The following is an 18,194-nucleotide window of genomic DNA, read 5'->3' on the forward strand; positions in this document are numbered from 1 at the left end:
GATTGATATCTTGGGCAATTCCATCTAAATGGATCCAGCGGGAACTACGACTATATATTATTTATGCAGCCTAATTGTCTGTGTAGTTGGTCAGTTTATCAGGTGTCCTTGTGACTGGATTTACAGTTTGATTTGATTTTTTTTCTTTTTCTTGCATTTCCATTTGGTCAGCAGGGCGTATGCGTAACGCGTATCGCGTCTCGCTATCCAGCTGATCTAATTAAAATTCTATTCACTCTCCCACCCACAGAATATTGCTCTGTGAATTTACAGCCACTTTGTATGTTAATTTTATTTGGCATGTGCTTAGCGGAAAATGTTTATAGTGCTGAGTTTTCCTCGAGCCTGCGCGCGGATGGATGGGAAATTATTGAGTAAAGCTGAAATTATGTCATCACAAGTTGCGACAAGTTGCGAGTATTGTCAATGAGTCAGTTCTGTAGAGTTCGACTTCACTTTGGATTGTAAATAATCCATACTTGCTGGTCGAATTGTACCCTGTAATGTTAGCAAATATCGCAACCACCTTGTATGTATGTATGTGTCTGCACATACTTACAAGCCTTATCATCTTATCAATGGGACCCACATGCGATTGTCCCTTCAATTTGTGTGTTTACTTGCTGTGTGTCACACAGCTGTGTCAACAACAACAGCGAGTGAAGTAGTCGGGGAGTAGTTGGGGAGTAGTCGGGGGACCCTCACTGGGGGTTCTACGTGCCTTCGCCGGTATATGTACAATCATATAGTATACTATATGCCGTTGTTAGGAATGTGTTTTCATAATCAAAAAAAAGTGTAGCAGCACATTCCGATTCCCGTTAACCAAAGGCAGAACACTCCGATTCGCTGAGTGCGATAAGCATGAAGAAACAAAAACAAAACGAATCATTGATCATCATCTTGATACTCACACACACACATACAACATACATATTTATAGGTATTATGTATCGCGTTTATATATTTCTATATTTATCAGCGCGTTGCCATTGCATCATCATTCGCCGCGTTGGCCCACGCCCTCATCCCCCATCTCCAATCCCCAATCCCACGTGAGACCAAAAACCGGTTCCACTAGAAAAAAATCTGACAGCATATTTGAAAAACAACAAAAAAAAATTAGAAATATGAAAAAGGCGCTCATCATCATCATCACTCTTATTTTTCTCCCGCTCTTTTAGCTTTTCACTGCTAAAAGAAAATACATAAAAACAAAAAAGATTAAAGAGCAAGCGAGATGGAGCTTGTTGGTCAGGCAGAAATAGTTGGCAAAACTAATATTTGTTTAGCAGCTTATCAGCATTCGCCGAAAGCAAAGCAAAGCATACTTGTGCATATGTTAGATTTCCGCTGAACTTTCAGTTATTGTACAATTTTAATTTCAAAACTTTATGTTAAACAAACAAAACTGTTGGAGAAACGAGCGACCTCGACAGAAAGTGACTTCACCTTAAGAAGATTAACGATATCAACCCCTTATGGCACATGTGCAATAATAATAATTCTGGCAATTACGTTTTTGATTGAAGATTGTTCAAAGGTTACTTGCTCATCATCTAGTTAAATAAAAAATGAATATATCGTACATTTATTCTACATTCGTTTTTCAAATTTCATATGAACAAACATAAACTTAGGAATATATAGACGTATATTATTTTACCAGAAGTTCCCTGAGTAACTAATGAAAGATTGGTTTTTCCATTAAAAATTATCGTCACAAATACATAATCAAAAGAAACAAGAAAAATAGCGCCCACATAAAATATGATTATACGGTAATTTCCCAATGGGGGTTCTCATATCAATAACAAATATAAATGCAATAATAAAAAAAAGGGAAAAAATTAAATAAGTGAAATCATGAATTTAAAATGTTGCAAACAAGATCAACAATTGATAACGCTTTTGAATTCTTTCGTTTTCGCGTATCAAATATGTAGGTAAAGAGCAGAAAAAAAAGACAAAACAACAAAAAAATAGATAGATAACCACGCGCTCAGCAAGTGCCTGAACCGCATAGAGTTCCCGCCTTTCGATATGGGAAACCAAAAGCCCAGACATGCAACATAGTCCGACCAGACGGGGCCAATTTTGAACACGCTAAGGCGATGCGATAATGACACTGACTAAGCAACAAACAAACACAAATAAATGAGCGGTGGAGAGGGAAATTGACGTGAGTGGAGAGAGTGAGAGTGAGCGCAAGAGAGACAGAGTGAGCGTGAGCGAGAGAGTGAGAACAAGCAACAAGCGTGCTTGAGGGGGCCTAAAACAAAACTGGGTTAACGCAAGCATTAATCAGCGACGGCAAATGTTGGCTTTGCCGATATTAACGAGCTTTGTTTAAAGTCTGTTGCGATGACGAAATGCCGGCTACACACAGCACAGCGGCTGTTGCTCACCCCTAACCGTTTACCCGCTAACCCGCTAACCCACTGCTTAACCGTTTCTGTCGACGACGCCAACGCCAACGCCTACTCAATCAGCGAATGAGAGAACCCAACTGCTTCTGCTGCTGCCTTGGCTGCTGCTTTTGCTCAGGCATTGACTTTGAACTACAATTTTCTTAGGCGCGCTGTCAAGCGGGTTTCTGATGTTTACGGAATGTGTGAGCACAACAGAAAATAGTAAATAACGAGCGAGTGGAGACAACGATAGTGGGCAGCGGGGCAGCACAGTGGGAACCGGGTAGATAATAGTAGAGTTGCGGCCCGAAGTGAGAACAAACGGAACAAAAAAAAAACAACTAAACAAGCAGCCAAATAAAAGTGAAATAAAAATTGAATAGAGGCAAACGCGACGCAGCGACGACGCTGGCGACGTTGGCGACGCTGTTGCTAGCGCCAATTGCTGCTACACGCTCCACACTACACGCTCCACGCTCCATGCTCCAAAGCGACGTCGACGCCGCTGACGCCGCTGCCGCCGACGCGTTAGCTCTTGTGGATGTGGATGTAAATGTCGGCCAGTTGAGCATTGGCTGTTAGTCATTTGAGTTCGTTCGGTTGGTGAACACAGCAATACAGAACACAGCAAAACAGTACACAGAACGCGATAGGCGACGTCGCGAGAACGCAACTGCACCGCACCGCACCGCACCAAACAAGAAAAAAAAACCAAAACTAATAATTTAGATTATTTTTTGCGGTAGTTCCGAAGTACGCCAACAACCACGAAAGGAACCTCAAACCGACAACAACAACAACAATTAAATGTGCGTTCCGCATATCTTACAAAGTATTTACCACAACAATTATTTCCTCATAATTCCGAAAAATAACGGAGATTTCAGTAAAGCACAGCGAAGCTGAGATCAAATCAAATATCATTTAACAAGAATATCTGACGTCAGCAAATTTGTCAGATTCTGTGTTAGATGCGACATGAGCGCGCATTCGGTTTGCAATAAAAATAAGAAACAACAATAAATAGTCAGGAATTCATTGGCTAAAAGTGCAACCCTTTCAAATCACAACTTTAACCATAATGAGTTTTGCAATTAGTTTGTTGCACATATTATATGCGTAATATGTCAACTAAAACAAGTTTATATAACTCTCGACTATTTGTTTAAAGATTGCCACTAAAAATAGCAGATGAATTATTTAAAAATTCATGCATAAAACACACAATGAAATCAAGAAACCTCCGACAAAAAAACACACATGTGAGATTCGAAAAGTTGTTGGCATTTGATCATTTTGAACTTGCTTCCAAAACGAATTCTTGGGAAATAATTTCCCCATAATTGATCACGTTTGAAGTTCAAATTCGAAGCAATATTGTCAGCAGTTTATTTTTCCGACTTGATTCCAAATAAAATTCTCGAATTTTATTTGGGGGCAATCATGTTCTCATGTTTATTATGAATACACACGCATTTCCACTAATAAATTCAAGTGGGCCTCCTCAAAGAAAACTTTTTTGTCCCTCACACTTGATGTGTTCTCAAAAAAGCTCTATAAATTAATTTCATTTTATGCAGCTCTATCAAAAGAAATTCCAAATTCTGCTAAAAGCTAAAGTTATTAAAAGTTTTTCACTTTGAATTCGAAATAGAATTTGTATATTTTATTAGGTTGAAATTTTGGCAATTTCGTTAGTTTCGAATTCATATAAATTAAATTGTATATAAAAATAAATATACATATATTTCGATCGAAATTCTTGGCTGAAATTGCGAATTTTCAGATGAAAAAATTATTCCAATTAATTAATCGAATGACAAAATAAATATTTTTGTTTATAGATCATACAATCGTATAGTACACAGGGTGTCTCATATTCGCATAAACTCTGCGAGCGATGAGCTCACTCGATGTTTAATGAATCTGATGCAAAATATCTGCGTGTAGTTTTGTCCAGTTTTGTTCCCATCTGAAACAATTGAGAGATAGTTGAATTACAAGCTCAGCTTTAGGTTTTAAAACAAATTAAAAATAATTCGCTGTTAGCCGTGTTTCAATTACGAGTACACAAAATGTACCACAGATGGCAATTAAATAATTGTTTGCTATTAACTGCGCCAGCTGAGAGAGTCAAGCTGTAATTGTGTCGCCTGCTCATTAAATATACACTCAAGGCGTATACTTAATATGGGTGCCAGCTTAACTAATGAAATTCGTTACATATGTACACCCTGTTAACCATATTTAATCAGTTCAGGTCGTTAATAATTTAATACATTTTCGACTGATTGCAAAATTAAAGTGCCACCGCGTCTGTCTTGGAACTGAAAGTAAAATACTTTAGTTTCGTTCTGTTAGTTGTTCTTCGATAAGCGACATGGAAAATTTCCAATCAAATTGTCATTGAAAATTGGCCCAAAAGAAGATGGAGGGGAACTGGAACTACGATTAGTTTTCAATTTTATTTATTTTCTTTCACTTACTCAAACTCTCAGTGTTGTTATTGTTATTGTTATGCTGATAGGGACGCCTCGACGTTGTCAGGCAGCAATTGGCAAATGTTTTGAGAACTCGGCCAATGGGCGGGCGGTCAAATTCATGGCCGCCTTCGTTTATTCCGCCAAGCGAATCAAGCGTCTACTCTAACGAACGTCAATAAAACTGATGGCGCTGGCCTCTTTTTATTGTTTATTATTATTTATTATTAAGCGTAATAGATTTCGTTGCCGTTGTCCCTGTCACTGTTGCTGCGTTGCCAAGTTGGGCCCAGCCAAAAGAGAAGCTATACACGAGTAGTGCTGCTGAATTGTGTATATTAAATATAATTTATGCATGCTCGCACCCGAACCAACTCCGCCCACGCTCCTAAGTTCGCGTGTGTTGGCCCAATGAAAATGTTGATCAATTCCTGTGACACGCTCCCAACTGGGTTAACCGGCAACTGGGTTCCACTTCCCTTAATTGCCCTTCGAAAGCTTAGCTTGGACTCGAACACACAATACTCTTCTAATTTCCCATTGCTCTTTTTTCTACTCTTTTGTTTGTATCAAATTAGCATGTTTAGCATATTGTGCGTTCAGTGGTCTTTTTCTAATTAAAAGACACAAATGCAAAACGGGGCGTGTACTCGATGTCACCACGCGGGGGACATCGACGTCGTTGTTGGTCATTAATATCAATAGCAGTCGCACACGGGGCGTATGATGAATGCCGGCAAAATAAATTATTCATACGCCGAGCTTTACGAGCTGAAAGATACTTCTCGCCTCTTCTCTTCTGCTTATCTTATCTGGTAACAAAACCAATCACAGACACACATCGAGCACTCTCTGTCTCAGGGTCAATATCTACTCTACGTTAAGCCTGATAGCGAAACATGAAACATCGGAGCACTTAATTGCATAACCAAGGAGTTGCCGTTGACTCATTCGACACCTGTTTGTGAGTCACAATCCCAATTACCTGATTATTGATCAAAATCATCACAAATATTATGGCCTGCCAGGTGGCCACCTAAACCTCTAAACATCAGTTATCAGTTGGCAAACAAAAATTTTGAATGAACTTCTGACTACCAGACGATCGTATTTTGTTTTTTGTTTTTTTTTCTGCCTGCCTAATGTGAGTGTGCCAGGTGTTAGCCGCTTATCACTAGGCCATATCTCATTAACACACATACGCAGCTGGGCTTTTGCTTTGCAATTTATGGCTTTTATAGATAACTATTTATGTCTGATACTTTCTTTTACTTTATTTTTGCAACTGATAACACCTTCGGGAGTATTACCTATTGCCGAAAAATCATCGACGCAACGTGACATTGCTTTTGCAACCCATTTGTCAGCTATTTTAATCTTTCACTACCCAAAATTTGAGCACTGAGTCGTCTGCGTTATTGTTTTGCCCTTTGGCACTGCGATTTGTTTTCTTTTTTTTTTTGCCACCGTATTGTGACATATTTATTCTTAATCAAAGTGATGAGATTACAAATTGCCACACGTAAGGCAAACGTGAATTTTTTACTGCCTTTCTATTGGATGACAATTTTATCATTTAATGAAGCGAGGTAAACACATTTTAATTTACTTACAAATCCTTTTTCACTGCTTTCACAGCAAATGTTTATTTTTGAAGGCTATATCATAAATCAGTCTTTTAAATATGTATGCTTTATTTTTAGTTATCAATTTGATTTCCATTTCTTAATCACATTCCACAATTTGTTCTTTTTTCGACTATTCATAGTTAAGTTTTATTTAGCAAAAGAAATAGGTAAATGAAATCGAAGTGAGACTTTCGATTTCAGTGCTGCATATTAAAATAGAATGCTCTGGAAAAGCAATTCGAGGTGAACAAACTTGCTTATCAGAATTACAAGCAAAGTTTCTTCTGCGAAAATTGCGAGATTCATCCAAGTTATCAGATGAGTGTGGGTACTTTTTTTTTTTGGTTTACGATTGCTATCTAGATTAGTTCTGTATCGTGTTGTGGAATAGTGACAATGTCGAAACCAATTGGTTTTTATTTACAAACGAGCAGTGCTTAATAAGATAAGTTAAGAAAGTTGCGTAACTGCAAACGAGCTGAGCTAAACTGAACTAAACTGCGATAAGAGACAAAAGGAATAGAGAAATCGGCTATGTACAACATTAGCAACAAGTTTGATCTATGCTAATGCCAAAGGCAAACTTGTCGAGTTCAATGCTTGAGGATGATCAAAGTAGACCTGGGGAGACATGTGAGGCACATTGAATATTTTCACACCCATTACATACGGGTATAAATATTTAACTGCTGCTGCCTGGTTGTGTGTTTGCTCAAAAGTCGCATATAAATAGTTGATATTATGGCAGGCCTAAAGTTCAATTAGCACATCGGCGATGGTGATTTGGGTTACTCATCTGTTGAAAATTCTATCCTTACAGCAGATCACGATCACGATGTGCCTTTCAACGCCCACGCCCCCAAAGAGTGGACAGAGCAACGGCACTTGTTGCCTCACTCCCGAAGCCATGTGCAGCAATGCAACCAACAACAACAACAATAATGACAACAGCAACAACAACAATAATAATAACAACACGGATCAAACTGATACTCAGCTGAAACACAGAAGCCATGCCACAGATGCTAAACAAAACAAAACCAAAGAACAAGCCGATACAGATGATAATTTGGGCTACAAAGAGGAGAACGCAGTGTACAAAGAGTACGCCGACAAGGCTCACCAGATCGCCAAGGAGGCTGAACAGCAGAAAGAAGAAGTGGAAGAGGAATACCATCCGCAGATCAGATGGCCCGATCTTGGGGCACAAACCTTTTTGCACGTTGGCGCCCTCTATGGTGCCTATCTGCTGTTCTACGCCAAGTTCTACACATTCCTTTGGGGTAAGTAAAGACCGCTTTGGGTTTAAATTTGTGGGAAACAAAATTGAAATTTTATGTGGGTTGTGGAACCATTATATATATTTCAGTGGTTTTATGTTGGCTGTAAATAGTGATGCGGTATTCCCTATACTATAGTTATAAGAAAATATAAATTCTGAGCATAGTTACAGTTAAATGATTCACAAATGCCATAGGTTTTTTGAATAAATGACTCATGAAATTCAAGCGGCTCATATATAATAAATATAGCTTTTCTTATCAAGAATTTGCAAATCTACTAGTTATCCGCCAAATAATATACATATTACACATATGTACGTACACATAAATTGTGCTGATATAGAAACCCTAGAGACAGCTCTATAAGTGCTATACCCATCGAGTATATATAGATTGGCTTATAAGGAAAGAGTTGTATGATAATAAATTTCAGTTTAAAGATTTCTTATCGTTTGAGGAAACTTGTTATATTAGTGCATTCGTATAAATTAAAAAAGTTCTAACTTGTCCCATTTGATAGACAAGGTGATAGGTGAAGGTGATTTCCCTATTTAATATTTCTATTGAATTAGGATTTAAATGTGGGAAAAGTCAACACCACATAATGTTTGTTTTTAATAATGATCAACCTACTATACAAATTAGTCGATAAATTGAGCTTAGCGAATATGAAACATAGTTTGATAATGTATAATATCAATTAACAGATTAGATTAAATATTTGTTAAAATGAATAAAATACTTAAGAGATAACTTTCCTAGTTAATATTCCGATGATAATTGTATTAAAATGTTTGAAAATGTTGGTTCAATTTGATCTACTATAATTTGAGTATTAATAGAATACAATATATTCTTTAAAAGTAATAGAAGTACTTGCAATACAATTAGTTCAGATCATTGATTCAGATTTGACATAGGTAATGCTCTATTTTCATCTATGTGGGGAAGTCATGTGGGTCAGTGAACTTTGATCGCTCGTAATTAAAGTTAACGAACGCTTCAATTGGCACTCATCAGTCGAAAATAAAAATCATTCGTCGATCGACACGACACAATTTCCATATGCAAGAGGCGAAAACTCTCTAGGTAAATGGGCCGAGGTCTGACGCATAAAGCACACACAAATATAGGGGCATACAATATGTTGTTATATAATATAGCATAGTATATAGTATGTTATGTCATCAGTCTCGGCAAAGTCGATGAAGCGCGAAGCAAAGTTCGCACAATGAATGATCGCCCCAAAAATTATACTAAATGCTGGCAAATTAATCGAAATGTTGTTGTTAATGCTTCTCTCTTCCCTTCGCCCTTCTTCCTTGCAGCTGCTGTGTTAATTTTTGTCTCGGGAATTGGCATTACGGCTGGAGCACATCGTCTGTGGTCTCACAAGTCTTACAATGCATCGCTGCCACTGCGCATTGTCTTGGCCTTCATGTTCTCCATTGCGGGACAGGTGAGCAAGCCACTTATTCCCATTACTTGCCTTGGCTAAATGATTCAAATGTACTTTGCAGCGCGATGCTTATACCTGGGCCCTGGATCATAGAATACATCACAAATTCTCCGAGACGGATGCCGATCCGCACAACGTGAATCGCGGCTTCTTCTTTGCCCACGTTGGCTGGCTCTTTCTCACGCCGCATCCCAAGGTGATTGCCAAGCGCAAGGTGATCGATATGTCCGATCTGGAGGCCGATGCGGTTGTCATGTTCCAACGCAAATATTATATACCGCTCTTTGCGCTCTGCTCCATCATCTTGCCCGTGGTGGTGCCCTGGTATTTCTGGCAGGAGGATCTCTGGATGTCTTTCTGGATCAACTTCACTATGCGCTTCACCTGGACTCTGAATGTGGCTTTCTTTGTGAACAGCGTGGCGCATATGTACGGCAACAAACCATACGACAAGTAAGTGAGGAAATATATTTCCCTATTGTCTTTGCTATAATGTGTAATTTCCTCCTTGCAGAAACATCTCATCCGTCGAAGTGCCAGTTGTTTCGTTCCTCGCCATGGGCGAGGGCTGGCACAACTATCATCATGTGTTCCCCTGGGACTACAAGACCGGCGAGTTCGGCAACTACACGCTGAACATTACCACCGGCTTCATTGACTTGTGTGCACGCCTCGGCTTGGCCAGTGGACGTAAGCTTAGCGTTAAACCTTGTTTATGTGATCACACTTTAATTCCCGTTTATTTCTTTAGGCAAATCGGTATCGCCTGACATGGTGAAGCGTCGTGCTGCCAAGTGTGGAGATGGCTCGCGTTTCCTCAGCGATGAGTATGCCCACAAGAATCAGGTCTGGGGCTTTGGGGATCGCGATCTGCCATGCGAGGATATTGTCGAGCTGGCCAAGATGCAGAATTAGTATTAATCGTTGTATTAAACAAAAGCCTGTGTTTTACGTAGACTCATAAGTTATAGTATACTATATTTAATCGCACGTACCAAGCAACTCTGCACCACTGTTCGCCTTATGTCGTTGCTACATTGTTACTTACCCCAGGGCATTAAACTATTCTATTTAACAAACAAACGCTTTTAATTAAATCGCTTACAATCAAACCTCGCTAAAGACGAACATCGACAATGAAAACGACACGCGCGACGCCCCAAATTATTCGATCATGCATATGCAAGTGGGGAGATCAAGGGGCCACATTTAGGGTACTCTTGTACTCTTGAACCAGGAATGAATTACGCCGCGTTTTAGTAGCGCCTAAGACAGCGTGTGCAACAGTTGAGCAAGTACTTCAACATGGGATCCACGAGTCAAGCGAAAGCCAGCAAGGATATCTTGTCTTCGGAGGCCGATTTCAAGAAAAGAGATGCCGTCTGGCCGTTGGTCTTGTTCTACATCCATGTCTACATTCTGGGTACAACGGGCATTTATATAGCCTGGACAGGCGCCTCATGGTCCACAATTTTATTCAGTAAGTTCAACGGGTTCAAAGTCTAGCTAGACAATTTCCTTACATTTCCTGATTTTGGCTTAACAGCTGCACTGACCACATTGTTGGGCATTTTGGGCGTCACTGTGGGCGTGCATCGACTGTGGGCACATCGCACTTTCACTGCCACGGCACCGCTGCGTTTATTCCTCATGCTCTGCCAAACGATGGCTGGTCAGGTGAGTTAGTGGCGCCATCTATGTGGCGTTGCGGCGAGCAAAAGCTGCAGCGAAACCTTCGCTTAGCGCAGACAACCACCGAAAGCGGTTATTAACGTGGTTATTATGAATTACCGTTTGCAGGGCTCGATCTACAGTCGCGTTCAGGCGCATCGCTTACATCACGCTAAGTTCCATCAGGATGAGGATCCGTATTACAGCAAATTGGGTTTTCTGCACGCTCAGCTGCATGGCAATCTGTTTCGTTATTCGCGTCAGCAAGAACAATTGCTGATCGAAATCGACATGTCTGACATTGAAAGCGACAAGATTGTGATGTTCCAGAAACGGTAGGAGATCTTAATAACCTCAATTCATTGATGAAGTTCTTCATCTCTTCAATCCCCTACACAGCTTTTATGTGCTACTCTACATTGTGCTCAATGTGCTGTTGCCCCTGAATACTCCCTTCCAATACTTTGGCGAAACCTTTGGCGTTGCCATGTTCGTTGGCTTCTGGCTGCGCAGTTTGATAGTGTTAAATGTGGGCGATTTGGTCAACTCATCGCACTTTGTCTGGCGCATTCAGAAGGACTTTAAGCCCACCGATTCGAATAGCATTTTCTTCATTACGAAATCGTTTTGGCCACAGTTCCATTATCTGCTGCCTAACGACTATCAGAGCGGCGAGTTTGGTGACTATGCCAAGGGAACGGGCACCGCAATGATTCGTGTGTTTGCTGCCCTCAATTTGGCCAAGGATCTGCGCACCATTTCCTCGGTGGCAGTGCGCAAAGGTTTGGTCATGGCTGTGGAGACGAAGCGGCCGATAGTCGAGTGCATTGAGGAGCAGGTGAAGCTGGAGAAGTTGCCGGAAAATCACTTTCTCAATCGTGAAAAGTTCATGTGAGGCGTAGAGAGAGAGAGAGAGAGGAAGTTCACTTTTGGCTATCTAACATAGTATGTCTTTAAGCATTAAATAAACTAAAATAGCATACAAATAAAACCGCAGATTTATAGCCGAAAGGCAAAAGCAGTTAACACTAATTATTGGTGTAGCTAAAAGAAAACCGCTTCAAGTCTTGAACAAAGGTGCAGCTCGATGGATTTCCCAATGCGCACGATAAGACCAAAAACCAAAGACCATCGAGTTAAAACCCACACTCCACTGGCTTTAACTTGGCCCTAAACACGCTCACAAATCAACATAATTACCGACCACAAAATGCCATTCGATTTGGCAATACGCATAGAGTAGATTCACTCCGACAAAGGCTTTCCCAAGTCTATCTTCTGTCCATCGTATCAGGTTCATTCGGATAACTTTGACGTCGCATCAGGTTTTTTTTTTTTTTTTTGTCGAGCATAGTCGATAGATAGATCGTTGCGTTGATATTGGGGATAAATGTTTGGTTGGGTCGGTCATTGCTTTGTGCAGGCACTTTAAACAAATTAAATGAGTCGCACTCAATAAATTATCACTAATACGCAATGTTTGTCCAGCGCTTGATTGATGCGTCAATATTTGAGCACTCGAAGCCCGCACAGAAGCCTGTTTTTCACATTTGGCCTAGCTGCCAGCGAGTACTATAGCAAAGTACTTTAGGATCGACTAAAAGCCAGGCAGCATAAAATCGCTATTCTATATATCCCCAGCAGGCAGCCAGCCATCCAATCAGTCAGTTAGTCAGTCAGTCAGTTGACTCAAATATTGACTAATTAAACACTCTTTGGGCTAAGTTTGCGCTTGAGTTACGCCTAATCAAGCTGGGCGCGGTCAATTCCAGATCCATTGCTGTCAAATAATGCTATATGAATGGCTCTTAAAACTATGGAAAAATTTGGCAGATTTAATAACTTAATAAGTGAACGTAGAATCTTTTCCAAGTTGCTGACAGTGAAAGATTACAAACCTATTTTAGATGTTTAAAAACAATGCTTTGGTTAGCTTACAAATTTATAACAAACTACAATTATTCTGGTTTAAATCGAAAATAATATTTCATTGGTTCCACATTTATATTTTTAGCAGCTGTACCCCAATTGATTTCTAATTTTTGTTTGAAGAAATTTGATTTTTTCTTCGCTGTTTTATTGATACCATATTTTGCAGATTATCTCTTTAGTTAGATACAAACTTTGAAATATAATTTTGATTTATGTGCATAAAATAATATTGCTATGAGCACATAATAAACTGTCTGTTTTCTTTCATATTTTATTTATTTTATTCATATTGATTTATTTCCCAGCAGCATTTTATTTTGTCTTTTGTTTACTTATAAATTATTTAATTTATATATAGAATTAAAACCAATAAAAAAGATATAGTCGAGTGTGTTCAACTACACACTAAATAGTATATTTAGAATACAAAATATACAAGTTTGTCAGTCAAAGATACTAAGACAGTAAATATCTTCTACAATCATAAGTACTCTAATTATTATTTTAGGTGCCTCAAAATTACGGTTGCTATTCGATTCATTCGATTTGCAGGTTCTGAAGTGAAACAATTTGTGTTCAAAAGTTACAAGTGCTGTCGAAAAAATTATAGATCCAGTGTTTCTTACAGACAGACAGATGGACAGACGGACATAATCTGCAATATGTGTACTTTATAGGATTGGAGATGAGTGCTTCTGTCTGTTGCATACATTCCCTACGGGTGTGGATTTCTTCTCTAAATTTTATAAGATTTCTACTTTGCAAATAGCTAACTAAATTACTAAAACCAACTTTCTATATAGTTTTTATCAGAATTATATCTATTAGAGTATATATCGAATATAAAGATAACTTCAAATGTTTGCTTAAGAAGTTTGAACACTTAAATTTCCGCTACTCATATTTTACAAGATGTATTCATAGCACATATCTTATATAATTACTAAAACCAACTTTCTATATAGTTATTATCAGAATTATATCTATTAAAGTACATATATCGAATGCAAAGATAACTTCAAATGTCTGCCTAAGAAGTTTGGATACTCAAAGTGCCGCTACTCATATTTTACAAGATTTATTCATAGCACATATCTTATATAATTACTAAAACTAACTTTCTATATATGTAGTTATTATAAGAATTATATCTATTAGAGTATATATATCGAATACAAAAATAACTTCAAATGTTTGCCTAAGAAGTTTGGACACTCAAAGTGCCGCTACTCATATTTTACACCTTCGCACATGAGTAAACGTACATTGTGTGTGCCTAAGCCTAAAACTTCTATGCATCCATTTGATTTGAAAGACCTATAAAATCCGTACAATTGTGGGTATTACACTTGCTGAGTTGAGTTGAGTTGAGTTGAACTGAGTTGAGGTGAGGCACTTGTACCAAATCCTAATGGCTGTGAAGTGATTACTAATGAATTTGCCAGCTAAAAGCCGAAACGGCGCTGCGTCTGTGATTGTGACTGTGACTCTGACTCTGTCTGTGGCAGGCATAAATAAAGACACATCCATACATCAATGGATACAAACATAGGTATGTATGCGAATGAATAATATGAGTGTGTTTTTGTGGATAGTTTTTTGTTCACGCCTCGCTTAAGCATTGAGTTTGTTGCAAATTGCACTTGCGTTATGCCTGCTTTTGCGTTTTGTTATGTTAATTTACCTTTTTTTTGTAAGCTGTTTTTAGTATCGTGTATGTTTTGGTTTTCTATTTTTTTTAGTTTTAGTTTTTTCGGAGGGAGAGAGAAGAGAGACACAGTCAGTGAGCCGAGCTGAACTGAGCTGAGCGACAGTTGAAGGTTGCAGAGATACGCAATTTATTGTTGACTGCTTTAACAACAAATTGTGTAATGTTTATTAACTATTTACAAGTAATGCCTATGGCTAATGCAGAGCATTTTGGTACCGGAACGAAAAGAAACGCAACCGAATGGATGCTGCTTCGAATATGCTCGCAGCTCGCATTTCGTAGTGAGTACTCATAAATAACCCTGAGCAGCATTCAGTCTTGGCCAAAAGCAAAGCAAAGCCGAGCAAACTAATCGTCGACAAATTGTTTATTGAATGGCTTCAATGAATGGCTTTTGATTGTGGTGGGCATGGCCCAAAAAAGCGGGAAATCATTAGTTCTCGATATTTAGCGAATAGTATTTCGAATAGTGTACTTACCTTTGCTTTGTTTAGTCACTGATTTTACTATATAATAGTTAACAGCATTGTTCATACATACACATATTCGCCAAGAATTCTTTTTGGGCTCATAATAAACGCTGACGCTGCGTAAAGTTGGCTAAGTGAAGCTGCGCAATAAATCACAAGTCGCTTTTGACTGATTTTGAGTGCCAGAATGAGTGTGTATGAGTGTTAAAGTACGAATACGAGTGTTTTAAACAGCGAATACAAATCAACACTCAGCGAATTGTCTACTGTTTGAGACAGCGTGTAAGCAAATAAAATAAATTGTCAATTCTTTATTGCCACCCTCTCTTTAAAAACTTTCAAGGTCTTCTCTTCCACTAAAGAACTTGAAGAATTTACACAATCTACAAAATAATATACTAATTTAAGCAAGTGACATACATACTTGGTTATTTGTTAGAAACTGATTTCAGCATTTGTCGAAAATTTTGCAGCTAAGCTAGTGACTTTTAAAATATAAAGTATACGTCATGTTCTTATTTTTTTTTAAATATTTTATACAAAATCCTACATGCTGTTTTTCCTTATTTAAATTTCACATTTATTTATTATAAATAATTGAAAGTATAAATTTCTATTTATAACTTTGCTTGTATATAATTTCATTTAATTTTGCAATTAGTTGAAAGCAGTTTCTCCTTATTTAAATGCATTATTTAATTGGCATTTCAAAATAAATATTCATACGTGTTCTTAATTTTACTTATATCTTTTCCTTAACAATTTTGTAAAATCATTCACACATTAACTATTAGAATATTCACTGCAAAGCTGGAAGCTACTTTTGCTTATATAAATAAATTAATTTATTATGTTATAATCTAAAAATAAGCATGCAAATATCATTGTTTTGAATTTTACTCTTATATAGAATTCGGGGATTTTTTTTAGGTTTATTTTTAAGTGAGGCAAATTTATATTTAACTTTGAAAATATTCATTTACCAAAAGGCGAGAGTTGTTTTTCCTTATTTGAATGCATTAGTAAGCTTAATTTATAATATATATATCCGAGATTGTTTTTTTTTCCTTTTTTTTAATAAATTTACATTTTTAATTGAGCGAATAATTTGGGAATTCATATTATATAATTCATAGAGTAGAAAGTAAATTAAAAATAAATATACGACGTGTTCTGCGATTAGATTTGTTTTTCTATTTTATATAAATTTCCATTTACGATTAAATAGTTGCTCGCATGTTAAATGCTAGAAATGGTTGCTATTTTTCTTAATTTTAAGCTAAATAAATTGTTTTATTTTTAGTAAATTTACTATTTAAATAGAACGAATAATTTAGAGAATTTACAATATAATATATTTTTAAGTTCGAAGTGTTAAAAATAAGATAATATAATTTGGAGCTTGGAATTCTTTTTACTTTTTAATGAATTAAATAATTTGAAAGAATATTAAATATAAGAATTATTTTAATACATTATTCAATTTAATTTGGACATCAAACAAGAGCGTGTCAAAATTTGGATTTACAATACTGAATTTATGAAATTCAATTATGCATTTGAATAATTAGATAGAATATTGAATACAAGAACTGAAAGCTTCCTTAATATACATTATTCAGCTTAATATGAACATCGCACCAGTTTAAAAGTAAGTATACGTCATGTTGGTATTTGGTTAATATAATTCTAAAATTTGGCTTCCTCCTTTGTCGATAAATTGTAGTTACGATTGCATTGCGACGCTAGGCACAGAATATATTAAGGAATTTAACATTTCAATTGACGTAAATTGAATTTCATTCGCAGCACTATGAACTCTAGCTTTTCTTGCAGTGCACACTCCTATGCTAATCTCCATTCAGTCACTCACTTAAGGTGTACATTGTCTTTAGTTTATGCACTATTTTATTTCATTTTGTGTTCGTTTTTCGTTTTTTTTTGTTTTTTTGTTGATTTTTTTTTGACAATTTCAAGCTGATGCTGAGCACAATTTGCTAATGTGTGAAGCTTGCAACATAACCAACCGAATGTTTGGGTGTCTTTAAAGTGCTTGTGGGAGGTGAAGAGGGGGGAGGAAGGAAAATGTAATAGTTGAGTTGAAAGACTGAGACTGAGACGATGACAGACAGAGCTCTGAATAGTCGCAAGTATTTTCGGTGTTTCGTTTACGAGGCGGGAGATTCCTTTTAATGCTCGCTTTTTATTTTAGTTCGCCGTTTTTTTAGTTTTTGTTTTTGGTTTTTTTTTGCTTTTGGCTTTGTTGCCTTTTAATTAAGTTTGGTTTTTGTCTTTTGTCGTTACGTAAAGAGAAAGCAACGCAGTCGCTGTTGTTATTGTTGTTGTTGAACTTCATGATCATCGAACGGTTTTTGACTTTGGTCAACAAAAAAGCCAAAAACTGGAGAAGGCCACAAAACGAAGCGAGCAGCGACTCGTTGTTGTATTTGTTGTTGTTTTTGCTGCTGCTACTGCGAGGGGAACCCAATTTTAAATACACACACACACACGCACATCCCATTGTGTGTGTGTGTTTGCTGCGATTTTGAGATTTTATAGGAGAGATTGATTGAGAAATTTCTACATACATATTATGCAAATACAATCAATAGGGCAGAATCAGTCGCTGGGCTGTTTTTATGAAATGTTTAAACTTTTGCACTTTTTTTTGTATTTCATCAGCGCCAATTTCAAAAAGAAATCGGCCTGATCTTTACAATAATTTGCATAAAACGCATATATGTAAATGTGGAGTGTTTTATATATTTATCTCGCTGACACTATTCGATATTCTGTTTACTTTCGGGCAGCTGGCAACAACGGCAATTTAGCAAAATCCAAATAAGTTCTCTCTTGCGACATATTCTAGAACTCGTCCAAGCAAATTTGGACAAGTAAATCGATAACAGTGACACCGATGAGTAATCGTGTTGCTCCAAAAGCAGCAGACTTCTTGACGTTTGTCTTTGCGACTGTTTTTGTACAGCAGCAACAACAAGACTGCAAAGATCAGCAGCAGCAACACCAACAACTACGCTGGCGAAAAAGCACCCGCTAATGTGATGCTGCTGAGCAGCAGCACGTCGTGAAAACGAACACTAAGCCGAAGCCGAAGATGTCGCTGAGCCGAGAGCCAAAGCCGAAGACTC

General features: G+C 37.6%; 2 protein-coding genes across 4 annotated transcripts; both read left to right on the forward strand.

The window, feature by feature from the left end:
- The first annotated feature begins 2,988 nt into the window (after positions 1–2,988).
- LOC117574597 (acyl-CoA Delta-9 desaturase) lies at positions 2,989–10,345 on the forward strand. Of its 3 annotated transcripts, none has more exons than XM_034258484.2 (6): positions 2,989–3,220; positions 7,340–7,802; positions 9,131–9,261; positions 9,323–9,714; positions 9,776–9,951; positions 10,013–10,345. In XM_034258484.2, the coding sequence occupies exons 2-6, from the start codon at positions 7,355–7,357 to the stop codon at positions 10,174–10,176; spliced, it is 1,311 nt and encodes a 436-aa protein (XP_034114375.2). In that variant the 5' UTR covers positions 2,989–3,220; positions 7,340–7,354; the 3' UTR covers positions 10,177–10,345. The 3 variants fall into 3 exon arrangements, with proteins under 3 accessions (XP_034114375.2, XP_034114374.2, XP_034114373.2); XM_034258483.2 differs by having other exon boundaries at positions 7,343–7,802; XM_034258482.2 differs by lacking the exon at positions 2,989–3,220 and having other exon boundaries at positions 7,180–7,802.
- A 168-nt stretch (positions 10,346–10,513) lies between these two features.
- Positions 10,514–11,953, forward strand: LOC117574599 (acyl-CoA Delta-9 desaturase). Its single transcript, XM_034258486.2, has 4 exons — positions 10,514–10,741; positions 10,808–10,938; positions 11,062–11,267; positions 11,332–11,953. The coding sequence occupies exons 1-4, from the start codon at positions 10,567–10,569 to the stop codon at positions 11,825–11,827; spliced, it is 1,008 nt and encodes a 335-aa protein (XP_034114377.2). The 5' UTR covers positions 10,514–10,566; the 3' UTR covers positions 11,828–11,953.
- Positions 11,954–18,194: the final 6,241 nt, after the last annotated feature.

This window comes from Drosophila albomicans, chromosome 2R, assembly GCF_009650485.2.
Source record: "Drosophila albomicans strain 15112-1751.03 chromosome 2R, ASM965048v2, whole genome shotgun sequence".
Taxonomy (NCBI): domain Eukaryota; kingdom Metazoa; phylum Arthropoda; class Insecta; order Diptera; family Drosophilidae; genus Drosophila; species Drosophila albomicans.